At 47.3% G+C, this 25277-nt stretch overlaps 1 protein-coding gene and 1 pseudogene across 4 annotated transcripts in view; one reads left to right on the top strand and one right to left on the bottom strand.

Annotated features, from left to right (window-relative positions):
- The window catches only part of HEATR5A (HEAT repeat containing 5A), a 362218-nt gene that overhangs the window by 155936 nt on the left and 181005 nt on the right, over positions 1-25277 (top strand). For all 4 annotated transcript variants that reach the window (XM_069209087.1, XM_069209090.1, XM_069209089.1 and 1 more), the window contains exons 16-18: positions 14131-14306; positions 15709-15814; positions 16192-16382. In XM_069209087.1, the coding sequence (XP_069065188.1) occupies positions 14131-14306; positions 15709-15814; positions 16192-16382 (473 nt within the window). The remainder of the gene's footprint in view (positions 1-14130; positions 14307-15708; positions 15815-16191; positions 16383-25277) is intronic.
- LOC138258668 (U2 small nuclear ribonucleoprotein A' pseudogene) lies at positions 21672-24844 on the bottom strand (annotated as a pseudogene).

Here is a 25277-nt window from a genome sequence, read left to right as displayed (position 1 = left end):
TGGGGCACCTCTAAGGTGCCTTCTGGGCGCATGTATTAATAAATCCATCAATAGAATCAGTGAGGGTTTATTAATATGAGATGTTTGATACCAAACATCCCAGTGCCATCATGTAGCTGTGAAACTCGTATTGAGCAGTGTCCAGTACATGTTCTTATAATGGCTTCCATGATCACTTACCATGTCTGAGAATTGACAGACATAACAGACGTTAAAAGACACACACGTACTATAATGCACCCTGCCTTAGGGCTGGAAGGCCTGCTGTAAGGGTGACTTACATATAGTGCATGGAGCGTTAGCACACAGCCTGTGTGCCATGCTTACTATTCCATGTTTTCACTTTTAGCTGCACCAAGACACGCAGCCTGCAATGGCAGTCTGCATGAGTTAGTTAAGAGGGTGGGTCCCTGGTGGTGGCACAATGCATGCTGTAACCTTTGGGGACCCTCTGCTACCCATGCCCTAGGTACCTGGGGTACCATTTAATAGGGACTTATGGAGGTGTCAAAGGTGTTGCCAAATAGGGGAACCAATTGTGCAGTTTTGGGTAAGGAACACTGGCACTGGGGACCTGGTTAGCTGGCACCCTGTGCATTTCAGTTAAAGTTGCATCAAACACCAGGCAAAAAGTGAGGGGACGACTGCAACAAAAAGAACGTGTCCTACAACACACCTCTGCAGGGTGACCAATGGGACTCCTATGAAGCAGACACAAACCCCCCCCCCCCCCCCCTCCACACACCCCTGGGGCAGAAACCGTGACCGTTACCCTGCCTGTCTGTCCCCTCGGGACGATTGCACGTCCTATCTGGACCTCATTGGATAAGGTGGATCTTCATACTGAGCCCATGGAGAAGGACGTCCATTTTGAAACCACCTCATCCACTGACTGCTCCAGTCAGTACCTCCCGTGCTCGAGGGTATGCCATCCTCTTGACATCTTCAAAGACCCATTTGAGCCAGAGTCATAACACCTAGGGTGATTAAAAAATATATATATATATATAAAGCCTCCCCTACTGACCCAGTTTACTTTCATGGTCAGCTCCTGCCGGACTCTCTGGTGGTCACTACTGCTCGTAAGCGAGCCATCTCACAGGCCACTGGGGATGCGCAGCCACCAGAGAACGAAAGTAAATGCATAGATACGGTGGGGGACAAAGTGGCTGCGCAATCAGCCAACCAATGGCGTACAGCTAATGCTATCGCCCTTATTGCAAGATATGATCGTGCCCACTGGGACAAGATGAAGTAGCTCCTCCAAGAGGAACACAGGACATAGTGTCTGAGTCAAGCAGATATCGAACACCGCTATTCTCTCTGCCCTACATACAGCAGACACCGCTGCAAGGGTATAAATTCCAGCATCCTTCTACGCAGACACACCTAGCTCCGTATCTCTGGCTTTAAGCCGGAGGTTTCGCAGAACCTCTTGAACATGCCTTTTGATGGCCAGCATCACTTTGGTCTACAAGTGGATTAAGTGTTGGAAAAGCTCAAAAAAGATAAGGCGACAGTTAAAGCGATGGGTTCACGTTCGACACCTGCTCCCTGTGACTCCTTTCGCGGCACTCCTTAACACGGAGGCTCAAAACCCACCTCCCTTGAAGACTCCACGTCCTCCTAGGGCCAGCAATCCTCTCCCAAGAGTTATTTTAGAAGGTCCTAGAGATGCAACAGCTCTAGAGGCGGGGTAAAGATGGATCCCCGAAAGGAGCTGCCAGGACCACCAAACCCTGACTTGGCTCTTCTTCTCCCTGACTACACAACAGCAGTAGGGGTGGGGACTAGGTAATTGGGGGGAAGGGGAACACCCTGGAGCTCACCTCTACGCCTCCCGCCACTCCATCTGGCAAAGACCGACTCCTACCAGTGCACCAAAGGCTGCTCCGAGAGGAGGCCAAAGAGCTCCTCCACAAAGGGACTATGGAGCCTGTTGTAGGATGCTGGCACTCTGTGTAGTGTGCAAAGCTAGGCACACTCACTGTGCAGGGTGTCCAGGCAGCCACAGGTTGGTTTGCAGGGGTAAAAACTAGATCACCTAATGCTCTAACTTTTAAGGTAGCTTGTGTCGAGCAGTTAGGACAATCTTGGAAAAGTGCAAAGCATTTATTGTACTCGCAGAATCAATCTTGCAACTCACACACTCAAAGGAGTAACTCAAGACCAATTTATAAAGATACTTCAGACTTTTTTGTGATTTGGAATACCAAGATGATCAAAATTGGTTAAGTACTTTTTTGAGATATGGACTTTTGAAGTTTAATAAAAGTAGTATTTTGTGCGTAATTATGCACCATAGGAATCAATGGAAAGTCACCTTCAAAAACTCATAAAATCACACAGTTGGTTTACCAAGTTCTTCTTTTGCAGGTTGGTCGAGGTCGTCGGTCGGCACACTGTGCCAGTTGGAGAGGTTCGAGTGGCTCCCAGTTCTGGTGGAAGCTGCGGTGAAAGGACTCTGGAGCTGGTGCAGGGCCACTGCGATGGACCACTTGGAAAAGGTCCGTGCAGATGAGTTTAGAGGTGGTGTTTTGGGGTCCCCCTGGGAGTGTCCAGTTTGCAAGGGGTGAGGGACCCTTAGGGTACAGCAGGTTCTTCGTTGCAGGGCAGAGGGTGGCCGGGTGCAGAGTGAATTAGTGAGCCTGGAGCTATGCCCTCTGGAGTAGAAGGTAAGTTGGTTTAAGGGTCGTTTGCAGGGCAATAGGGGCGCTCTGGCGGGAGGTCCAGGGTTTGCTGAAGTCCCTCTACTGGGGCTCAATCCTGGTCCTCTTTCAGCCCTGGGCAGGCTAGTTTTCCTGATGTCAGACGTCAGCTGACCAATACCAAGGGTATTGGTACGGTTCGGCCACTGGAGGGTGCAGAGTCACCAAACTTGGCACACTTGCAGGTTTTGTCCTTGTGGTCGTTGGTGTGTCGTCGGGTCCAGCTGAGACTTCCGGTTTGGGAGTTAGCAGCTGGTCAGAGTGGTACCTCCAATCTGGAGGGAGTTCTTGGGTGATTTTTGAAGCCTGGCGGTCCTTTGGGATTCTTTAGAGATTTTCCAGTTGTCCAGCATCTCCTCAGTGGCGATTCTCGGGACATAGGTGCAGCAGGCAGGGTTTGGCGCCTTTTCTTTGTGCAGCAGGTCCACAGTTCTCGTGCCTTGGATCTTCTCCGTGCTGGTCTTCTTTTTGTCCGTCAGATCTGATTACCTGGTCTAGGGATGCCCACTAAGTACTGGATTTAGTGGGCTTTTTAGGGGGAGCCTGGTAGTGACCAATGGGACGCCTACCTTTGTGGAAAGGGTCACTTCCCTATACCTGATTGGCTATTTTCCTTCCATCCAAGATGGAAGAAAATGAAATGTAGGGTCCACCTCGCTGGCAACACCTTGGGGTTGGTGCATGCCAGGTGGGTCATTCCTCCTGCCTTTTGTGTAGTTTCCCTACTTTGCTCCCGCCAAAAGTGGGGGTTTACAAAGGGGTTGAAGATCTGCTGCTAGCAGCAGGCCTTGGGGTTGAGTTTCAAAGGTGGCAGGCCCTTTGAAGCTCGTGGATATTCTTGAGGGAGTTGGTGTTAGCTGCTCCACCCAGGAAGGGCATTGTTCTACAAACCATGGAGTCCGGTCTCTCCCCCAAGGTTTGTAGATAGGGTGTCTGGAGGTGGTAGGCTAGATAGGACCAGTCAGCACCCATGCCAGGGTAGTTAGCTTTTGCAGAAGGCACCTCTAAGGTGACCCCTCTGTACTTTTAGGGATCAAATATTGGTACCAGGTTGGATTTATTATTCTGTGTTGTTTTATACCAAACATCCGAGGGTTCAGAGTGCCCATCATATAGCTGGGAAGCTCGTATTGACCAGTGTCCAGCACATGTATTAAAAATTGCTGCCCTGTTCACTCACTAATTCCCAGGTTTGGCAAGGGCACAGTGGCGGGGTGGGGATATTGCTTATGCAGCTGTGCCCTCACATGTAATATGGTGTACCCTGCCTTAGGGCTACAAGACCTGTCAGACGGGGGTCTTACCCACTGTGTATGCAGTGTATGGTGGACAGGGCACAAAGGCAGTGTGTCATGTCGAGTTGGTGTTTTTGGTTTGCACCAGGACACTCCGTCTGCAGTGGCAGTGCTGGGTGCATCTGAATGCATGGCTCCAGAGAGTGGCACAATCAGTGCTGCTGCCCTCTGGAGCCTACCCTTTGTACCCCATGCCCTGGTGCCTAAGTACCTTTTACTAGGGACTTAAAGTTGCAGCTAAAGGTGTATCCAATTGAGCCAATGCATCACAACAGTTTTAGGGAAAGAGTTCTGGCCCAGGGAACATGGTTAGCTGGGGCCATGGGCACTATCAATTTCTAGGCTACACCATACAAAAAGTGAGGGCTAACCATGTCAAAAAGAGGCAATTTGTCTCACCTGTCCCTCGCCATCAGCAAGGCACGGACTGTACTCACTGTACTTCTAGATACCCAGAAAGGACAGGCCCCTCCGACCCATTCTGGACCTCAGGACCGTGAACGAATACATCCCTTCAGAGCACTTCCATTTGGTAACACTCCAGAATGTCATTCCGCTTCTCCAGCAAAGGTGACTTCATGACCGCGGTCGACCTGAAGGATGCATATTTCCATTTACCAATACATCTGTCCCATCGCAGATATCTCAGATTTGTGGTCAGTGGAAAACATTACCAATTCAAGGTGCGCCCCTTAGGAGTTATTACTTCACCTCAGGTGCTCACCAAGTGCCTCAAGGCAGTGGCTGCACACCTGCGCAGACAGAGCGTCCACGTTTTCCTTATCTGGGCGACTGGCTGATCAAGAGTGCCATTCACCAGCAATGCCACAAACACACACAGCTCACAATAGACCTTCGTCAGTTAGGATTTACCATCAAGGTAACGAATTCCCACCTCCAGCTCCTCCACATCCAGCCATTCCTAGGGGCTATTCTCAACTCTGAGGTAGGCATAGCCTTACCGAACCTTGACAGGATCCAATCCTTTCAGGGACTTCTCCCTCTTTTCCAACCAAATCAGCAACCCCGGGGGAGGGGGGGGTCGTCACATGCTCTCCATAACTCTCTCAGCTATCCCACAGGATTTAGCGGTGGGCTGTCCGCCACAAAATTTAGTTTTTAGCTGAGTACCTACCCAGGAATGGACAACAGTTTGGCTGACCTCCTCAGCATGATGCAACAGCAAGTCTAGAAGTACGAACTCCTCCTCTGCTGCTTTCACAGGTGGGGTTTCGCACAAATAGACCTGTTCGCAACAGCAAGAAACACCAAATGCCTAAACATTGCCTCCAGGTTCTCACACCCACAGTCCAGCAACAATGCACTATAGATGAACTGGTCAGGGATATTTGCCTGTGCTTTTCCCCCTTTCCCCTCCTTCCGTTTGTAGTTAGGAGGCTTCTGCAGATGTCCCTTAGTCTCATCCTGGTGGCACCCACATGGTCCCATCAGCCCTGGTTCACGATTCTGCTAGAAATCTCTGGTCCTCACAAGAGGCTCTCCACAACAAGCTGGACCTTCTTACGCAGAACCATGGATTATTCTGGCACCCAGATCCCTGGTCCCTCAACCTTACAATCTGGCTCCTTAGGTCATAGAATTTGAGTAACTTTTCCACCTGAATGCATGAGCATTCTCAAGGAAGCTTGCAGACCTACCATCCGGACCTTGTATGCGGCCAAGTGGAAAAGATTTGTGTACTACTGTCACTCAAAACATAGTGATCCTTTAAAAGCCACAGTGCAGGACATTGTCTGCTACTTACTCCACTTACAGGTTTGTCTAGCCACTACCTCCATACGACTACACCTGACCACTTCTAGCTGGCTACCTTCAGAATGGACCACACATTTCTCTCTTCAGAATACCGGCCATTTGTGTTTTAATGGAGGGTCTCAAGAGGGTCATCCTTCCCATGTCCCACCAACACCCTCCTGGAATCTCCAAATTGTACTCATTCGACTCACGGCCCGCCATTTGAGCCCCTCTTCTCTTGGCCACTTAAGTTCCGCTCTTGGAAGGCGCCATTTCTGGTTGCTGTCACCTCGCTCAGGCGTGTCATTGAGCTTCAGGGCCTAACCCTGTAAGAAACTTTCTTCCAAATAAACAGAGCTAGGATGCTCCACACTAACATCAAAATCCTCCTACTAGGGTAGTCTCTCACTTCCACTTTAATCAGTCCATTGACTTTCCTCTCTTTTTCCCACAACCTGATTCAATTGTGGAATGGACTCTCCATACTTTGGATGTAAAACAAGCCCTCTTGTACTACGTTGACAGAACCGTACTACTTAGACAGAACCAAACCATTTATAAAGAGACAGCAGCTTTTTTTTTTGCTTTCGCCAAACCCCACAAAGGGAAGAATCTATTCAAATGAGGCATTGCCAGATGGATAGTTAAATGCATCCAGACATGCTATGCTAAAGCTAAGAGAACTCTGCCCAGTCCTCCTAGACTGCACCCTACTCTGAAGAAAGGAGCCTCAATGGCCTTTCTGGGGAACATCCAAGTAGCTGATATTTGCGAAGCAGCTACTTTGTCCACACTACACACTTTCACAAAACATTACTGTGTGGATGTCATAGCCCGCCAACAAGCTCATGTACACTCTTTCAATCTTCTGCACAGGCTAACCACTGCTGTTGGGAGAACTAATTTACAATCCATGCAGAGCATGTGTATCTACAGCTACACATTCCTTGAACAGAAAATGTTACGTTCGATGGCATCTGTCGCTGTAGATACACATGTTCTGCATAGCTCGCCATCTGGTGTTGGGTCGGAGTGTTACAAGTTGTTTTTCTTCGAGGAAGTCTTTCGAGTCACGGGACCGAGTGACTCCTCCTTCTGTCTCCATTGCGCATGGGCGTCGACTCCATCTTCGATTGTTTTCTTTCCTCCATCGGGTTCGGACGTGTTCCTGTCGCTCCGAGTTTCGGAACGGAAAGTTAGTAGATTTCGGAAGATTTTCGTCGGTATTGTTGCGTTCGGGATCGGCGTAGTTAGATTCAACACTGCATCGAACATCGACGCGCTCCGGGGTACTTTTCGATCCCCTGTCGGGGCCTGGTCGGCCCGACCGCGTGTCCAACACCGCCGATGGAATGGACCCCGTTCCGTTTTTGTCCCAAATGCCACAACAAATACCCGTATACAGACCAACATTTGGTCTGTAACCTGTGCCTGTCACCTGAGCACAGTGAGGAGACTTGCGAAGCCTGTCGCGCGTTCCGGTCCCGAAAGACACTCCGTGACCGTCGAGCCAGGAGACTTCAGATGGCGTCCACGCCGACAGCGCACCGAGAGTTCGAGGAACAAGAGGAAGAAGAAACCTTTTCGATCCACGAATCGGACTCCGAGGAATTCGACGATCAAAGAACCGTGAGTAAGACGTCGAAAACAACACAGAAGAAAAGTGACAAGGCCCAGGGGACGCCACTGCCAAAAGGCCATGGCTCCACCCATAAGTTCGGTGACCGACCATCGGCACCGAAAAAGGCCCAAACAGTGCCGAGATCGTCCGACTCCGGTCGAGACACCGGCACGCAGCCTTCTCGGGATCGAGAAAGTGCTGGAGAGAAGCAACGACAGCGAGATAGCGGTGTAGAAACGGCTCGACGCCGAGACAGCGCCACAGACGAAGATCGACGCCGAGAGGTTTTGACTCTAAAAAAGAAAAAAGCCACCTCGGAGCCGAAAAAAGATACAGGCAGGGTTTCGGTGCCGAAACAACCCGTAACCGACCCAGGTCCAGGCTCTTATACATAGGAGCAATCACTGTCCTCTCAGATGCGAAAGCATAGGTTTGAGGAAGAGCTGCAATCCACCGAAGTGGACCATACGCAAAAACGTATTTTCATACAGCAGGGAACAGGAAAAATAAGTACCCTTCCCCCTATTAGGAGAAAAAGGAGACTGGAGTTTCAAACAGACCAGGCGCCACAAACAAAGATGGTGAAAAAGGTGACTCCGCCACCCTCTCCTCCACCTGTAATTAACGTCTCACCAACACAAACTCCGTCGCATTCCCCGGCTCACACCACCATGAGCCAAGGTGACCAAGATCAAGACGCTTGGGACTTATGACGCCCCAGTGTCGGACAACAGTCCGGAGGCATATCCAACAAAGCCCTCACCACCTGAAGACAGCACAGCATATTCTCAAGTGGTGGCTAGAGCAGCACAATTCCACAACGTAAACCTCCACTCAGAACAAGTCGAGGATGACTTTTTATTCAACACCCTCTCCTCCACCCACAGCTCCTACCAAAGCCTGCCTATGCTGCCAGGTATGCTTCGGCACGCAAAGGAAATCTTCAAGGAGCCGGTCAAAAGTAGGGCAATAACGCCAAGGGTGGAAAATAAATATAAAGCACCTCCTACAGACCCTGTTTTCATCACCACACAGCTGCCACCAGATTCCGTCGTAGTGGGAGCAGCTCGGAAAAGAGCCAACTCCCACACATCTGGGGACGCACCACCCCCAGATAAAGAGAGCCGCAAGTTTGATGCAGCTGGGAAAAGGGTCGCAGTACAAGCTGCAAACCAGTGGCGCATCGCTAACTCTCAAGCACTACTTGCGCGCTATGACAGAGCCCATTGGAATGAGATGCAACACCTTATCGAGCATCTACCCAAGGAACTTCAAAAAAGGGCAAAGCAGGTGGTTGAGGAAGGACAGAACATATCAAATAACCAGATACGATCTTCTATGGACGCAGCAGACACAGCTGCAAGAACAATTAATACATCTCTGACCATTAGAAGGCACGCATGGCTAAGAACGTCTGGGTTCAAACCAGAGATACAGCAGGCAGTGCTCAATATGCCATTCAACGAAAAACAACTGTTCGGACCAGAAGTGGACACGGCAATCGAAAAACTAAAGAAAGACACTGACACTGCTAAAGCCATGGGCGCACTCTACTCCCCGCAGAGCAGAGGAACCTACAGCACCTTCCGCAAGACACCCTTTAGAGGGGGGTTTCGGGGTCAGGCCACACAAGCCAGCACCTCGCAGGCAACACCGTCCAGCTACCAGGGACAGTACAGGGGAGGCTTTCGGGGCCAATACAGAGGAGGGCAATTCCCTAGGAATAGAGGAAAATTTCAAAGCCCCAAAACCCCTACAACCAAGCAGTGACTCAGATGTCACTCACCCCCTCCACACAACACCAGTGGGGGGGAAGAATAAGTCATTATTACAAAGCATGGGAGGAAATAACTACAGACACTTGGGTCTTAGCAATTATCCAACATGGTTATTGCATAGAATTCCTACAATTCCCTCCAAACATACCACCAAAAGCACAAAAATTGTCAAAACAACATTCCGACCTTCTGGAAATAGAAGTTCAAGCACTATTGCAAAAGAATGCAATCGAATTAGTACCAAACACACAAACAAACACAGGAGTCTATTCACTGTACTTCTTAATACCAAAAAAGGACAAAACACTGAGACCAATCCTAGACCTCAGAATACTAAACACCTACATCAAATCAGACCACTTTCACATGGTCACGCTACAAGAGGTGTTACCATTGCTAAAACTACAGGACTACATGACAACCTTAGACCTCAAAGACGCGTATTTCCATATACCAATACATCCATCTCACAGAAAATACCTACGGTTCGTATTCAAAGGAATACATTACCAATTCAAAGTATTGCCTTTTGGTTTAACAACCGCACCAAGAGTCTTTACAAAATGTCTAGCAGTAGTGGCTGCACACATCAGAAGGCAGCAAATACATGTATTCCCGTATCTAGACGATTGGCTAATCAAAACCAATTCACTAACAAAGTGCTTACAACACACAAATCAAATCCTACAAACCCTCTACAAACTAGGTTTCACCGTCAACTTTGCAAAATCCAACATTTTGCTGTGCAAAATACAACAATACCTGGGAGCCATAATAGACACAACAAAAGGAGTAGCCACTCCAAGTCCACAAAGAATTCAAAATTTCAACAAGATCATACAACGCATGTATCCAACACAAACAATACAAGCAAAGATATTACAACTCCTAGGCATGATGTCTTCATGCATAGCCATTGTCCCGAACGCAAGACTACACATGAGGCCCTTACAACAGTGCCTAGCATCACAATGGTCACAAGCACAGGGTCACCTTCTAGATCTGGTGTTGATAGACCGCCAAACTTACCTCTCGCTTCTATGGTGGAACAGTATAAATTTAAACAAAGGGCGGCCATTCCAAGACCCAGTGCCACAATACGTAATAACAACAGATGCTTCCATGACAGGGTGGGGAGCACACCTCGATCAACACAGCATACAAGGACAATGGAACGTACATCAAACAAAACTGCATATAAATCACCTAGAAATGCTAGCAGTTTTTCACGCATTGCGGGCTTTCCAACCAATTAGAACTCACAAATACATTCTTGTCAAAACAGACAACATGACAACTATGTATTATCTAAACAAACAGGGGGGGACACTCAACGCAGTTGAGTCTTCTAGCACAGAAAATATGGCGATGGGCAATTCACAACCACATTCGCCTAATAGCGCAGTTTGTTCCAGGGATCCAGAATCAACTTGCAGACAATCTCTCTCTCGAGATCACCAACAAGTCCACGAATGGGAAATTCACCCCCAAGTTCTAAACACTTACTTCAGACTTTGGGGAACACCTCAAATAGACTTGTTTGCAACAAGAGAGAACGCAAAATGCCAAAACTTCGCATCCAGATACCCCTACAGGCAGTCCCAAGGCAATGCCCTATGGATGAACTGGTCAGGGATATTTGCCTACGCTTTTCCTCCTCTCCCTCTCCTTCCTTATCTGGTAAACAAATTGAGTCAAAACAAACTCAAACTCATTTTAATAGCACCAACTTGGGCAAGGCAACCCTGGTACACAACACTGCTAGACCTATCAGTAGTACCCCACATCAAATTGCCCAACAGGCCGGATCTGTTAACACAACACAACCAACAGATCAGACATCCAGATCCAGCATCGCTGAATCTAGCAATCTGGCTCCTGAAATCCTAGAATTCGGACACTTACAACTTACCCAAGAATGTATGAAAGTCATAAAGCAAGCCAGAAGGCCGTCCACTAGGCACTGCTATGCAAGTAAATGGAAGAGGTTTGTCTGCTACTGCCATCATAATCAGATCCAACCTATACACGCAACTCCAAAGGATGTAGTGGGTTACTTGCTTCACTTACAGAAATCTAGCCTAGCCTTCTCTTCCATTAAAATACACCTTGCGGCAATATCTGCATACCTGCAGACTACCTATTCAACTTCCCTATATAGGATACCAGTCATTAAAGCATTCATGGAAGGGCTTAAAAGAATTATACCACCAAGAACACCACCTGTTCCTTCATGGAACTTAAATGTTGTCTTAACAAGACTCATGGGTCCACCTTTTGAACCCATGCACTCTTGCGAAATAGTTCCTCACCTGGAAGGTTGCATTTCTCATCGCCATTACATCTCTAAGAAGAGTAAGCGAAATTCAGGCGTTTACAATACAAGAACCTTTTATACAACTACACAAAAATAAAGTCGTCCTAAGGACTAATCCTACATTTTTACCAAAGGTTATTTCACCGTTCCACCTAAATCAAACAGTGGAACTACCAGTGTTCTTTCCACAGCCAGATTCCGTAGCTGAGAGGGCACTACATACATTAGATGTCAAAAGAGCATTAATGTACTACATTGACAGAACGAAAAACATCAGAAAGACTAAACAACTATTTATTGCATTCCAAAAACCTCATGCAGGAAACCCAATATCAAAACAAGGTATAGCCAGATGGATAGTTAAATGCATCCAAATCTGCTACCTTAAAGCAAAACGACAACTGCCCATTACACCAAGGGCACACTCAACCAGAAAAAAAGGTGCTACCATGGCCTTTCTCGGAAACATCCCAATACAAGAAATATGTAAGGCAGCCACATGGTCTACGCCACACACGTTCACCAAGCACTACTGTGTAGACGTGCTATCCGCACAACAAGCCACAGTAGGTCAAGCCGTGTTAAGAACCTTATTTCAAACTACTTCCACTCCTACAGGCTGAGCCACCGCTTTTGGGGAGATAACTGCTTACTAGTCTATGCACAACATGTGTATCTACAGCGACAGATGCCATCAAACTGAAAATGTCACTTACCCAGTGTACATCTGTTCGTGGCATCAGTCGCTGAAGATTCACATGTGCCCACCCACCTCCCCGGGAGCCTGTAGCCGTTTGGAAGTTAGCTTCAACTTTGTACATTTGTAAATATATTAAATCTTAAATAGGTACATACTTATTCACTCCATTGCATGGGCACTATTACTAACAAACAACTCCTACCTCACCCTCTGCGGGGAAAACAATCGAAGATGGAGTCGACGCCCATGCGCAATGGAGACAAAGAGGAGGAGTCCCTCGGTCCCGTGACTCGAAAGACTTCTTCGAAGAAAAACAACTTGTAACACTCCGACCCAACACCAGATGGCGAGCTATGCAGAACATGTGAATCTCCAGCGACTGATGCCACGAACAGATGTACACGGGGTAAGTGACATTTTCATTACCCAGTAAGCATCTGTCAGTGGCATGTAGTGCTGTGGATTCACATGTGCCATCCTCCTTCTTGGTTGCCGATCGCCATTGCAGCGTCTCTTACTATCGCTTTTTCCTCTTATGCATGGACATCTCGCTACATATCGCTTAGCTTCACATTCTGTTCTCATACGCTGTGTGGGAAAAGTGGAGTGGATGACCATGTGCATTTTCACCAAGACAAGGAATCGCAGTACATTGTGACTCAAAAGACGACTTTGAAGAAAAACAACTTGCACACATCACGGCCTAGAACTAGATGGCAGGAGTATGCACAGCATGTGAATCTACAGCACTACATGCCACAAGCACATCCTTGCAGGGTATAATTTTCCATATAGAGATAAATTATCTATCTGCCCCTGTCTTTTAGGATACTTGCTTAATGGAACAACACAAGGAGTTTGAGCATCTGAGTTGAGTGAAAAAAAAAAAAAACCTAGTAAACCCAGTAACTCACAATTGCAACTGGACCAGGTCAGGTACTGAAAATAGTGCAGGGTTCCAGTGGCTGACCCATAAGAGATCCTAATAACCAAATTAATGGGGCAGTTTTAGCTGTAGTAGTTAGAGGTTTTGATGGGATGAACCACAGGAACAAATGTATGTCTTTGCTACCCACTGGGGCCACCACATCAGCCAAGCTCACGTGAGTCTGGCAAACCTTGCCTTTAAATGTGTGTACTTCTAATATGAATAGTGGTAGGAAGATCCTTCAGATGGTTTCAACAACCAACTCCACCCTTTCGAACACTACCCCATGGACCGGCCGTGCCTTGCAGTTTATTACCACATACCCCAAAACACGAGTCCTTCACCAGGCAGGATGGCATTGCACTAGAACTACAACAAGACTAAGAAAAAGAGTTGCGTTTTTCAGTGTTTGTGTTTCTCTGCCACCTTCATAGTTGTTTGTGTTGCAGTGTAATTTAATTCTCATGGAACTCTCCTTTGCTCTCTTTTCATTCTGATAATGACTCTGTGCTTTGTTCATGAGTATGAACTCCAATACCGGTTCCTGAATTCTAATTGCACTCCAATATATGTTCTTGATCTCATCATGGAGAAAGTCAGACTAGAGTATCACATGGCGACACCCACAGTCAGACAGGAAATTTACCATAAGCCACTGAGTAACTCCAAGCGAAAGGATTACAGAACTCTTGAAGCCCCCCACGGTGTTGTACATATGTTAAGTGCCAACTGCAGTATACTATATAGAAATGATTGTTCTAATGGAAAATGATACCTTTGACCAAGGTGTATTTGTTGACCATATTCGTCAATACTGTACTGAGCCATGATTAATAAAAAGATGTTTAAAAGAAAAAAAAAACATATGTTAAGTGCTGACAATCTGAGCGGCTGTTCTTCTCCATGACCCAGAGGTTGGTGTTTGTGATGCTCTCTGGGCCTCTTACATCATGTTTGTTCTTGCGAGTCAGATTGTGGCCTTGAGCCAACATATTGCTCATGTTCTGCCTCATGTTCTACTCTTTCAGCTCCGCCTTGGGAGTGGAATGCCTGCAGGGTCCCTGGAGTACGACCCTTACTCCATTTATGACCGTTTGGCGGAAGGAGACTCAGTGCCCAAACCCCTGCCTCCATCGCTGGCAGTCATTCGTGCTGCTGCCAGCCTCTTTGGGGTGATGTTCTCTCACATGCCTGAATCCCAGAGGTATGCTTTAAGCACGCCCATGGACATATGATATGTTGTATGTAATCCAAAGCATATGCATTTTTTTGGGGGGCAGGGGGGCAGTTATGAGGGGGGGTAATAACCAATTTTATTGGTTTTGGCACATAGTCACATCATTTCCAGTAGTAGCAACTGCAGTACATGACATTTGGAGTGTAGGTAATGCAACAAATGCAGAATGGAACCAGCAGAAAAGGTGAACGTTCATCATACAATCACAGTGGCAGACCCAGCCCAAAGTGCTTCCACCATTCATCCCAGGTCCGGGTGTGTTTGGTGGGGCATCCCCTGGCCTGATAGACCAGTTGCTCCTGATGGGCCCTCCAGTTCAGTCCATAATGCCACTGATGCAATGTTGGTGGCTCGGGCCCTCCAGCGGGAAGCTGTGTCTACCATGGTGGCTGTCCCCAAGAGTGCCCTGCCCGGTCAGCCCTCGAGCCAGAGATGCCGGCATATAAGCATGATTATTGTTGTTTCTCCATTAGGTGATGCCACGCTCTGGATGGAGATTGAAAAGTCCTGGCATATTGCCATAGTGGCAGATGTACAACAGTTTGTTTTCAGGGACACTTGGTGGACCAGAAACTACAAAGCGTGGCACAGGGAGTGGATTGGAGTAGGCATCCTTTCAAATGCCAAGGCCAGGCTTACTCTCTGGACTCATGGTCCCGGAGTTATTAGCTGGGTGTTTGGACACTGCTGGGCACAGCTCTGAATCTGAACTGTTGACACTAAACCTTGTATCTTGCACACCAACTTTTGCACTAGAAATTTAGATAATACTTCTGTAGGATCTACTGAGGTTCACAGTGTGCTGTGGCAAAGAAACTGATGTCCCAGTTGAAGAACATCAGGGAAGGGACCTCACTGGATTATTTGAGGAGTTAAGGGGGCTAATCTGTCTAGGACTATTCAGGCATTACCAGTTGTAAGAGCGCCTCCCTGAATGTTCAGTGATGTACATAAAGTGACCTGGGACCACAGCTATCTCCTGATTCCCTACAGCCCACGTGACAAGTAAATGTGGGCTTTTCCACAGCATTAGAAGATGGGTTGTCTTGAGTGTTAAACTACACTTGGTATATCTGCATTTGCCTGGCAGTACCCGAGGCCTATAGTCGTGTTTGGTGAGTTGTAGGAGGCAGAATACAAGGCGTGCACCTAAGGGTAGCACTGGTCTGTGTGGCTTTCTGGTGGTTCAGATGAGGCAGAGCAGGAGGCCTGGGATTAGGGCATTGTTAAGTTGACTTTGGGAAGTTTAAGATTCAAACCTGAGAGTTATTTTGGTCTTTCCCCACTTTGGGGTCGGTTTAGGGCGCAGACCACAAGGCATCTCTGCTGATAGATGGGTGATTATGTTTTTTCTCTCCCTTCTGTTTAGGCCGCAGTTCCTGGCGCAGCAGTTGGAGGCAATGAAACAGATGAAGGGGTCACGGCAGCAGGTGGTGCAGATGAATGTGGCATCCGCTTTCTTCTGCTTCTTGAAGGTAAGATTCCAGGTCTGGGGCTGATGAGGCTCCAGAGATCAGTTGCACACCCTGCCTGCTGAATACGTGCGGTCCTGAGCCTGTGCACTGATCCTAGCGCCCTTGTGTCGTAGGCCACTGACTAGGATGCAGTCCACACACCCACTCACACTAACAAAACATACTAACCCCATTTACTACAGAACGTACCGATCACTGTGCTGCATTTCTCTTGCAAATATGATCTCCTAAAAGCAGCAGTTCTACCAAGAAGCATGTTTGTGGAAGCCGCTCAAGGGTCGGGCACTTTTTAGACTGTATCTGGATTTGTTAAAAGAAAAAGTTTTAATTTGTTCTTGTTCAGCTTCTCTAGTAACATGATCTTCTGTTAATTTCAGCACCTGGCAAGCAGTAAGGGAAGCTTTGGCCCAGAGGAGCTTAGGAAGCCAGCATTTAACTTGATACTGGGGGCCTTGGAAAGCACAAGCCCCCTCTTGAGGTGTGCAGCAGCCGAGGGCCTGGCCAGACTGGCACAGGTGGTAGCGGACACCACCTTCACCACTGGTATAGCGCAAGCCAGCTTTGAAAAGTAAGTAGTATTGGATCAATAAGTTTCATTTGACCAGATTTAGACTAAATATGGTGCACTTTTCCTCGTCATTATTTTTGCCCTCAGAGTTTGTTGTTTTGTCGCCCTTGTGATAATCGGTCAAATTAAACTTGTGCTGCACTTTAAGCTGTTTCACAAATTTTATGCGACACCTAGGAACTGCAATATGCTACCAATATTGCATGCCCTGGATCTGAGACGGTGTAGACCCAGCTCTCTTCATACAAAACCTCGCCTCTGGTATCTTATGCATGGCTCTCGTAAACCTTCGACAGAGTCCACTTAAAACCAGGAAAACCTTATATTGATCAGTTGTCTCTCATTGTAGTGAATAGTTCATTTTTAGAGGAGGTGTCATTTTAGCTTTTTGTAAACTATAAGATGCCTTTACCTGAAGATGTCCTGTATTTTTGGTACTGATGAAATGTGTTTATGCTTATCGTAACTGGTTTATGACCCTTTATGGCTAAGGAGAGTCGAATAAAACATTTACTGATTGTGTCAACAAATGAGACGGCCGTGCGTTGTCTGGGTGTCTTGCAAGCCATAAATGTGCTTCCAGCTGTTGGAATTGGCTAGTAGCTCAAATAACATCTTCCTCATTACTCCTGCATTTATTTTTGACAGACCCTTGATAACCCTCCCTTTTTGTACTTGAATTTCAAGTATCCTTTCAGATTATATTTATCTGCTAAAATAATTAAAACTATGACCGTGTTTCAAGCCATTGAAACATGTTAATCAACGCTACCTTGGCCAAAAAACATAGGGGAAGCTTATAAATTTAGAGGTGTACAATAGTTCACAAACTTTAAGCAGCTTGTCTATTTATTAAGTACAAGAGTTGTTTGCCTTCAAAACAATTGTGAAACCAAAGTATGTATGTGCCAAGGATTCAAACTTCTAGTTGAGTTGCCTAGGTCACACCCAGAACATCTTTTTCCAGCTCATGCTGAACCTGCAAATCAAGAGTATCCCAAATCTCATCCTTATTCATTTATATTTCTCCAGAGCTGGAAAGTTGCATGGGACAGCACGTGTTTATATTTTTGCCTCGAACATCGGCCAAGCATGTATCCTACTGGAAAACTCCAGCTGATCTTCTTAAAACTCCTCCAGTTTCAAACAAGATAAGTTGACTTTTGAAAACAGAGAAGGATAACTTTTGATTCCAAGAGACCCACTTTACTCATCATGCATAGAACCTTTTTCATATAGACGGTCCATGAACAGTTCTTGGTGTGAGTGGGCGCAGTCGACATCCAGACCTTAGCTGTCCCTTGGAGAGCTCCTTGATTGTAGGTTTAGCTGTTTGCTTTAGAACAGACTGCACAATGCAGCGTTACCCGGAAAAAGGAACAGCTCTCAGCTGTGTTTCAGTAAAAGTGCTAAATCACATTAGCATGGGTAAAAATATTTTTTTCTGCTGAGAACATTGTTTTCTTAATAGTAGTCTAGCATTGCAGGCCCTGAAGGGGGACACGCAGGTGTAGTACTAAGGCTTCTGGTAACGCAGTTCACAAAGACATGGTGTTCAGCAGGTTTCAACACTCCTCCAGTAAGTAAGGAATGATGAACATCAGAGGATCCTAGTATAACTGGAAGCATTCTGAGCCATCACGAAGGAAAGGGACTCAACCCAGTGCGCTTTAGGGCCCATCGGTGCTTTGTGACTTTCCAGCAGCATCGCAGTGAATGAAACTGTAGTTCTACCCCTCATACTTAATGCCTAGTCTTGCAGGAACCACAGGAGACTTAAAGAACCCTCGCTTTGCAGTTCTTCTTAGACATTTGTGTTTCACGTCTCTTGCCTGCCATCTCTCGGCTTATGTCTGAGAAAATATGCACTCTTGGTTTAGTTACTCCGAGATCGGATTGTTTAGCTATCGCTTTGGCCATCGTTTCACTTTGCGTGTATTAGCCATGTAAACCAGCAGTCTCCCAGCCTTTGAAGTCCCACCTTTCAGGTTATTTGTGGGGAGCCTGACCAAAGTGACCACCTATAAGGAAATGCCTCCTTGGCATGGTTACCCCCTAACCTTTTGCCTTTGCTGATGCTAAGATTTGATTCTGGTAACCAGGCCCCAGCACCAGTGTTCTTTCCTTAACCTGTACCTTTGCTTCCACAATTGGCACAGCCCTGGCACTCCGATAAGTCCCTTGTAACTGGTACCCCTGGTACCCAGGGTCCTGATGCCAGGTAAGGTCTGGGGACCCCTCACTCAGCACTGCCTCACAGCTTGTGTGTGCTTGTGGGGAGAAAAAGACTAAGTCGACATGGCACTCCCCTCAGAGTGCCATGCCAACCTCACACTGCCTGTGGCATAGATAAGTCACCCCTCTAGCAGGCCTTACAGTCCTAAGGCAGGGTGCACTATACCGCAGGTGAGGGCATATGTGCATGTGCACTATGCCCCTACAGTGTCTAAGCAAAACCTTAGACATTGTAAGTGCAGGGTAGCCATAAGAGTATATGGTCTGGGAGTCTGTCAAACACAAACTCCACAGTTCCATAATGGCTACACTGAATACTGGGAAGTTTTGTGTCAAACTTCTCAGCACAGTAAATGCACACTGATGCCAGATTGCAATTTATTGTAACATGCACCCAGAGGGCATCTTGACTAGTTTTAGCAGCCCGCCACAAACCAGACGAGTTGCTGGCCACATAGGGAGAGTGCCTTTGTCACTCTGTGGCCAGGAACAAAGCCTGTACTGGGTGGAGGTGCTTCACACCTCCCCCTGCAGGAACTGTAACACCTGGCGGTGAGCCTCAAAGGCTCACCCCCTTTGTTACAGCGCCCCAGGGCCTCCCAGCTAGTGGAGATGCCCACCCCTCCAGCAAGGCTGGCGGAGATAATTAGGAAAACAAGGAGGGGTCACCCACCAGTCAGGACAGTCCCTAAGGTGTCCTAAGCTGAGGTGACCCTTGCCTTTAGAAATCCTCCATCTTAGTTTTGGAGGATTCCCCCAATAGGATTAGGGATGTGCCCCCCTCCCCACAGGGAGGAGGCACAAAGAGGGTGTAGCCACCCTCCAGGACAGTAGCCATTGGCTACTAACCCCCCAGACCTAAACACACCCCTAAATTTTGCATTTAGGGGCACCCAAGAACTCAGGAAATCAGATTCCTGCAACCTGAACTACAAAGAAGGATTGCTGACCTACCAGCCTGCAGAGACGACGGACGACGACAACTGCTTTGGCCCCAGCCCTGCCGGCCTGTCTCCAGAGTCAGAAACCTGCGACACATCCAACAGGGACCAGCGACCTCTGAAGCCTCAGAGGACTGTCCTGACCCCCAGGACCAAGAAACTCCCGTGAGCAGCGGCTCTGCTCAACAATCTGCAACAAAGAAGCAACTTTCAAAGAATTCACTCTTCCGGCCGGAAGCGTGAGACTTCCCACTCTGCACCCAACGCCCCCGGCTCGAGATCCAGAGAACGAAATCCACAGGGAGGCGACTGCGACCCAGTGAGTAGCCCGAGATGACCCCCCTTGGCCCCCACAGTGACGCCTGCAGAGAGAATCCAGAGGCCCCCCGGACCGCGACTGCCTGTAACAAGGGACCCCACGCCTGGACCAAGCACTGCACCCGCAGCCCCCAGGACCAGAAGGAACCAAACTTAAGTGCAGGAGAGACCCCCAAGCAACCCTCTGCCTAGCCCAGTTGGTGGTTGGCCCGAGAAGCCCCCATATGCCCTACCTGCACCGCTAGAGTGACCCCCGGTCCCTCCATTGTTTCCTATCTAAAACCCGACGCCTGCTTTGCACACTGCACCCGGCCGCCCCTGTGCCGCTGAGGGTGTGTTTTGTGTGCCTACTTGATCTCCCCCACCCCTCCTCCTAACTGCTCTACAAAATCCCCCTGGTCTGCCCCCCGAAGACGTGGGTACTTACCTGCTGGCAGACTAGAACCAGAGCGCCCCTTTTCTCCATAGGCGCCTATGTGTTTTGGGCACCTCTTTGACCTCTGCACCTGACCGGCCTTGAGCTGCTAGTGTGGTAACTTTAGGGTTGCCTTGAACCCCCAATGGTGGGCTGCCTATGCCCAGGAACTGAGACTTGTAAGTGTCTTACTTACCACACAATCTAACCTTTACTTACCTCCCCTAGGAACTGTTGATTTTTGCACTGTCCACTTTTAAAATAGCTTATTGCCATTTTAACAAAGACTGTATATGATATTGCTTTTATTCAAAGTTCCTAACTTACCTGTGTGAAGCACCTTGCATTTTATGTGTTTACTTCAAATCTTGAACCTGTGGTTCTTAAAATAAACGAAGAAAATATATTTTTCTATATAAAAACCTGTTGGCCTCAAGTAAGTCTTTGAGTGTGTTCCTCATTTATTGCCGGTGTATGTACAACAAATGCTTAACACTACCCTCTGATAAGTCTACTGCTCGACCACACTACCACAAAATAGAGCATTAGAATAATCTAATTTTGCCACTATCTTACCTCTAAGGGGAACCCTTGGACTCTGTGCACACTATTTCTTACTTTGAAATAGTACATACAGAGCCAACTTCCTACACCACCTCCACTTGACAAGTGCTACATTACCCAGCCCTTCATTTTGTAAACAAATTCAACATAGTGTCTCACCAGCTCTGTTTGGACAGGAAGATGTATACCTTGTGTTCATAGGGAGGTGCTCATGGCTGCGTTCTCGGGAACTCATCCATGGATTCCGGGACCATCCCCTCCCTGCTGTCCAGCTGGTGGATCTTTAGGGAGCACAAGTCTTGATGTAAAATGTTTTATTTCTGTTTTCCAGACTTTGGTTTATTTTCTTTTCGTGGCATGTTGCTTTCCAACAAGGATCTTCCATTGAGCCAAATTAGTGTGAAGTCACCTGACGAGGCCAAACAAACGGTTCCCAAGCTGCTTCTCTTGTGCACTACTACCTGCTCCATAAGTCCTGGGAGGTGAGGTTGCCATTACCACCTGGCACCACTTCTCTACAGCAGATCTCACCCCCTGCTGCCTGTTGCCACCCTTGCAACTGTGGGAAAACCCTACTGGCTCTGGGACATCAGAGCTCCATGGCTCTCTGTACACCCAAGGATCTCATCTGCATTACAAAAAGTGTCTTTATAAACTTTAACACTTAAAGTGAAATTTCAGTCCCAATTTCAGACTTAAAATAAAAAGGATACTCACTGTTAACAAAACCATCTCTGGGACATGATAGTAAGAAGCCCATTTGAAGTCAAGTTTCAGACTGCAGCACTGTACGGTATACAGGGGTGAATAAACAGCTCATGGTCCATTGGTTACTGTTGCATCCACATCGGCTTCCACGGAGCCTCTTGTAGGACCTGGCTTCTTCTCATTGCCAGGAATCTGACCAGTCCACAGTAAGCCCTCTAGGGGACTGACTTCAGCTGGTGTGCTTGGACTAGTAGTAGCATGTTTTATAGCTTCTACACCTGGGGATGGGCTGCTTTTCTTTGGTGAGCCAGCAACTGTGTTAAACGTCTTGATACTGCAGGCAATATCTATTGCAAACTGAATAGCAAGTTTGCCCCTTGAACATTTTTGCTGCCTCCACAAGCTCCTTCTGTTTCACTGTTTCCAAGTCACCTGGAATTGTGGATTTTTATGCAGGAGGTAAAATTTACAATGCTTTTTATTTTGATTTAATTCCTCAAAACACTCATAAATGCCAAAGAGTTAATTGATGCAGAAGGATTCAAGTCACCAGAGTTGTTACGGAAGGGTGGGGGAAAACCTGGTCTGTCCTTTCACTGATGCAACATTTAAGCAACTTTTCAGTACTCTTCAATGAAGGAAATGCTATAACCTTCCAAATTCCATTATCTGAGAAATCAGCTGTATCAAATTCATCTAAAGTTGCACCAGTGTTTCTAATAATTGGAGTGTTGTATCTTTGGAGGTGCAGGTTGCAATTACTCACAGCTCTGGTGTACTGCACTGCCCTCCATGAGTTCAGACATTGGGTTCACGTCTTTGCCACTGCTGTCTTTGAAAACACAGGCTCACATCAGATGGGGAGTATAAGACCATATTTCTCACTCCTCCCTGGGTCCCCTTGCAGCAGGGTGTGATCACAGGATGCACCACTTTCACCAGAATCAGATATCCCCAATGTAGTACTCTGCCAGTGTTTCAGGAGTATAGTGAAGCCACGCGTTGCTCTGTGAACTGTACCACATCTCTTTATCCGTGTCTGTTGAATCATATCCACGTGTGTGTGTGCGCGCCTGTGTGTGGGGGTGGGTACCACATCACGTTTACTAGTGTTGGTCATATCTCAGACTTCTTTTACAAGGCTTCTGTGTTATTTTTTTCTTGCCATATGCAGAACAGACCTGGTTGTGTGAATAGCATATGTTTGCTTTTGCATTTAGATGCAGTGCATGCTTGATGCAAGTGAAAGACCTAGAAAAGCAGGCCAGCTTGTTGTTTTGTGGTGCAGTTAGTATGCTTGTATTGCCATTTATTTAATCTTAGCTCATGCTAACAGGACAAGAGAGTTTCAGTTCTGGGGTGCACGCAGTGTCTGCAAACCTGCCAGCCAAAAGATAGCTATAATGTAGATGACCTTGTGTGCTTCGTTCTGTAGGAAGAAAGATTATCAACTTTCTCTGTAAACTCGAACAAGAAGCATTGTTCGCTTATCGTGTATAATATAACCGGAACACAAGCAGTTCAGACGTGGGTCCCATGCTCACTGTCACTGGAACCAAGCTGTACCAGGTTGATGAGCCCACAGAGAGGGCAAAACTGGTCCTCGGTTGCTTGTGTTTGGGTTCAGGGAGGACCTGGCCTGCCAGTTCAGGCTGGATTGTTCTTATGAGGAGCAGGGTCAAGTCTGATTTGCATATATCTGGGTCCAAACTGAGGTGGCATGGTGAGCAAAAGAGCAATGGGTTGGAATGCTGCCCGAAAGATTGTCAATGATTAGAGAAATTGCAAGCACTCCTTCCATCACCTTGTGTGTGTTTCATGGCTCCATGAAAGCCATGGCTTGAACCACCTCTAAAAATGCCTCAACAGTCAGTTGACGACTGCTCCTCCTGCGGCATGTCTGTCCTGAAAATCACTTTCTGTGCTGAATAGTCCTTACATGGTCGTGTCACTTGGAGTCCACTCTGGATGCCTCACAGCTGCAAAGATCGGCTCTGAAGATACCTTCTGAAGCTGTTATCAGACTCAACTTCAGGTGACCCCCCCCCCCCCGTTCTGGAAGAGACCAAAGGGATCAGACGAACGCAAGGTAAACAAGGAGTTATACTGATCCCGTTTTCAGTCACATCTTTGCATGGCCGCAGCAGCAGATAAGCCACATGCCAAAAATGGTGTCTCACCGTAGAAGAGGCAATTTCTGAGGAACTCTGGGCTTTCTCCATTCTAAAGAGAAAGCTCAACCACCACTGACACCATCAACCGCACCTTCACCAGCCCCAGCTCAGTCTATTCATACAGATCCAGACCAGGCCGCACACTGTAGCTCAAGCAGACCCATATGAACACTATGCCTACAGTTGACTGCAGTGACTCTTGGCACGATTGCTAGGCATAACCCCTTGAAGGCACAGTGCAAGGCATTTGTTAAAGACAGGAGTAGCCTCTCCTGAAGCTCATATGGCCTCTTGCCTATGAAAGAGGGAACTCCAGTCCAGCTTCATAATCCCTGTTAAAGATGTTATGGCAGTCTTAAAAAAAAAAAAAAGTCATATGAGCCTCTATTCCTGTCTTAGAAAGAAGCCTTCCTCATTGTGATTACCTTTTTTTTGCTGCGGAGCTGTTGGCGTTCTTTTAACCAAGTGTAAAATGATTAGGATTTTCTGAGAACACATCATTGTTTCTTGCCGAAGGTCAGCTTACCTTTTCATGTAAGTCAAAATCCTTTTTTCCTGCAACCGCTGCCTGTTACAGAATGGACCTTACATCAACAGTAAACGGGTCTTATGTACTACATTGATCACACAAAATAATTCAGAAAAAAACCTAATTGTCTCTTTGTAGATTTTGGGCAGCTTCACAAAGATGACCACTTTCCAGAACAGGTCTTGCCTAACGCGTTCAGGTTGTTTAGCTGAGCTGTGTGTGCCAGGAGCACATTTAGCTAACAAAAAGGGGCCGGTGTGGATTTCTGAGACAACTTTCCTCTTGCAGCATCTGTAAGCTACCCATGTTGTACTACTTGGCCGGCATGAATGTTTACAAAGTAATGCTTAGTGAGGGTGCGGATAGTACAAGTCACTCAAACCGTTCCTGCTGTTCTTAAAACGTTGTTCCAAGCGTCTTCCTTGGCTGCAGTCCATGCACAGCATGTGATCTGCAGCAACACCGCACATGGAAATTGTAGCTTAACACTAACAATCAGCAGCGTGTTCTGTTTTAAATTTGCAAGGCCCCTCCAACCTCCCTGGTTGTGAGCTCATGGTGTAACGTTTGGCAGTCATGGTCTTACTAAATGCTTACTCATCTACTAGTACACATGGACTTCAATGCTCCGCTTCTGTACACCTAATTACACCTACCCACGAGAAGAGCACAGTTAAAAGTGGAATCTACCTCCTGGTGCATTCGTGCTCCTAGTGGAGAGGGGGATGGAGGTAATCATAATCAGAACCTATTCTTGAACGACTAACTTGCAACGTCCACGCCCATCACTAGGAAGCAGGCGTGTGTGCAGCAAGTGAATCTAGAGCAGTGCAGGCATTGAACTAGTGTTACAGGTGGGTAATGTTTTCCATACCGCCTGTGAACGAGAGAATCTCCGACAGGGCTGTCCGACTCCTAACACCCCTTCCGTTCAAGCTTAAGTGACAGGGTAAGAGACCCTGCCAGTTCTCAGTTTCACAGGAAAGGTTGCGTTTACCTGTGGGGGAAATA

Source organism: Pleurodeles waltl, chromosome 9 (assembly GCF_031143425.1).
Source record: "Pleurodeles waltl isolate 20211129_DDA chromosome 9, aPleWal1.hap1.20221129, whole genome shotgun sequence".
Lineage (NCBI taxonomy): Eukaryota > Metazoa > Chordata > Amphibia > Caudata > Salamandridae > Pleurodeles > Pleurodeles waltl.
This window is presented reverse-complemented; position numbering and strand designations above follow the sequence as displayed.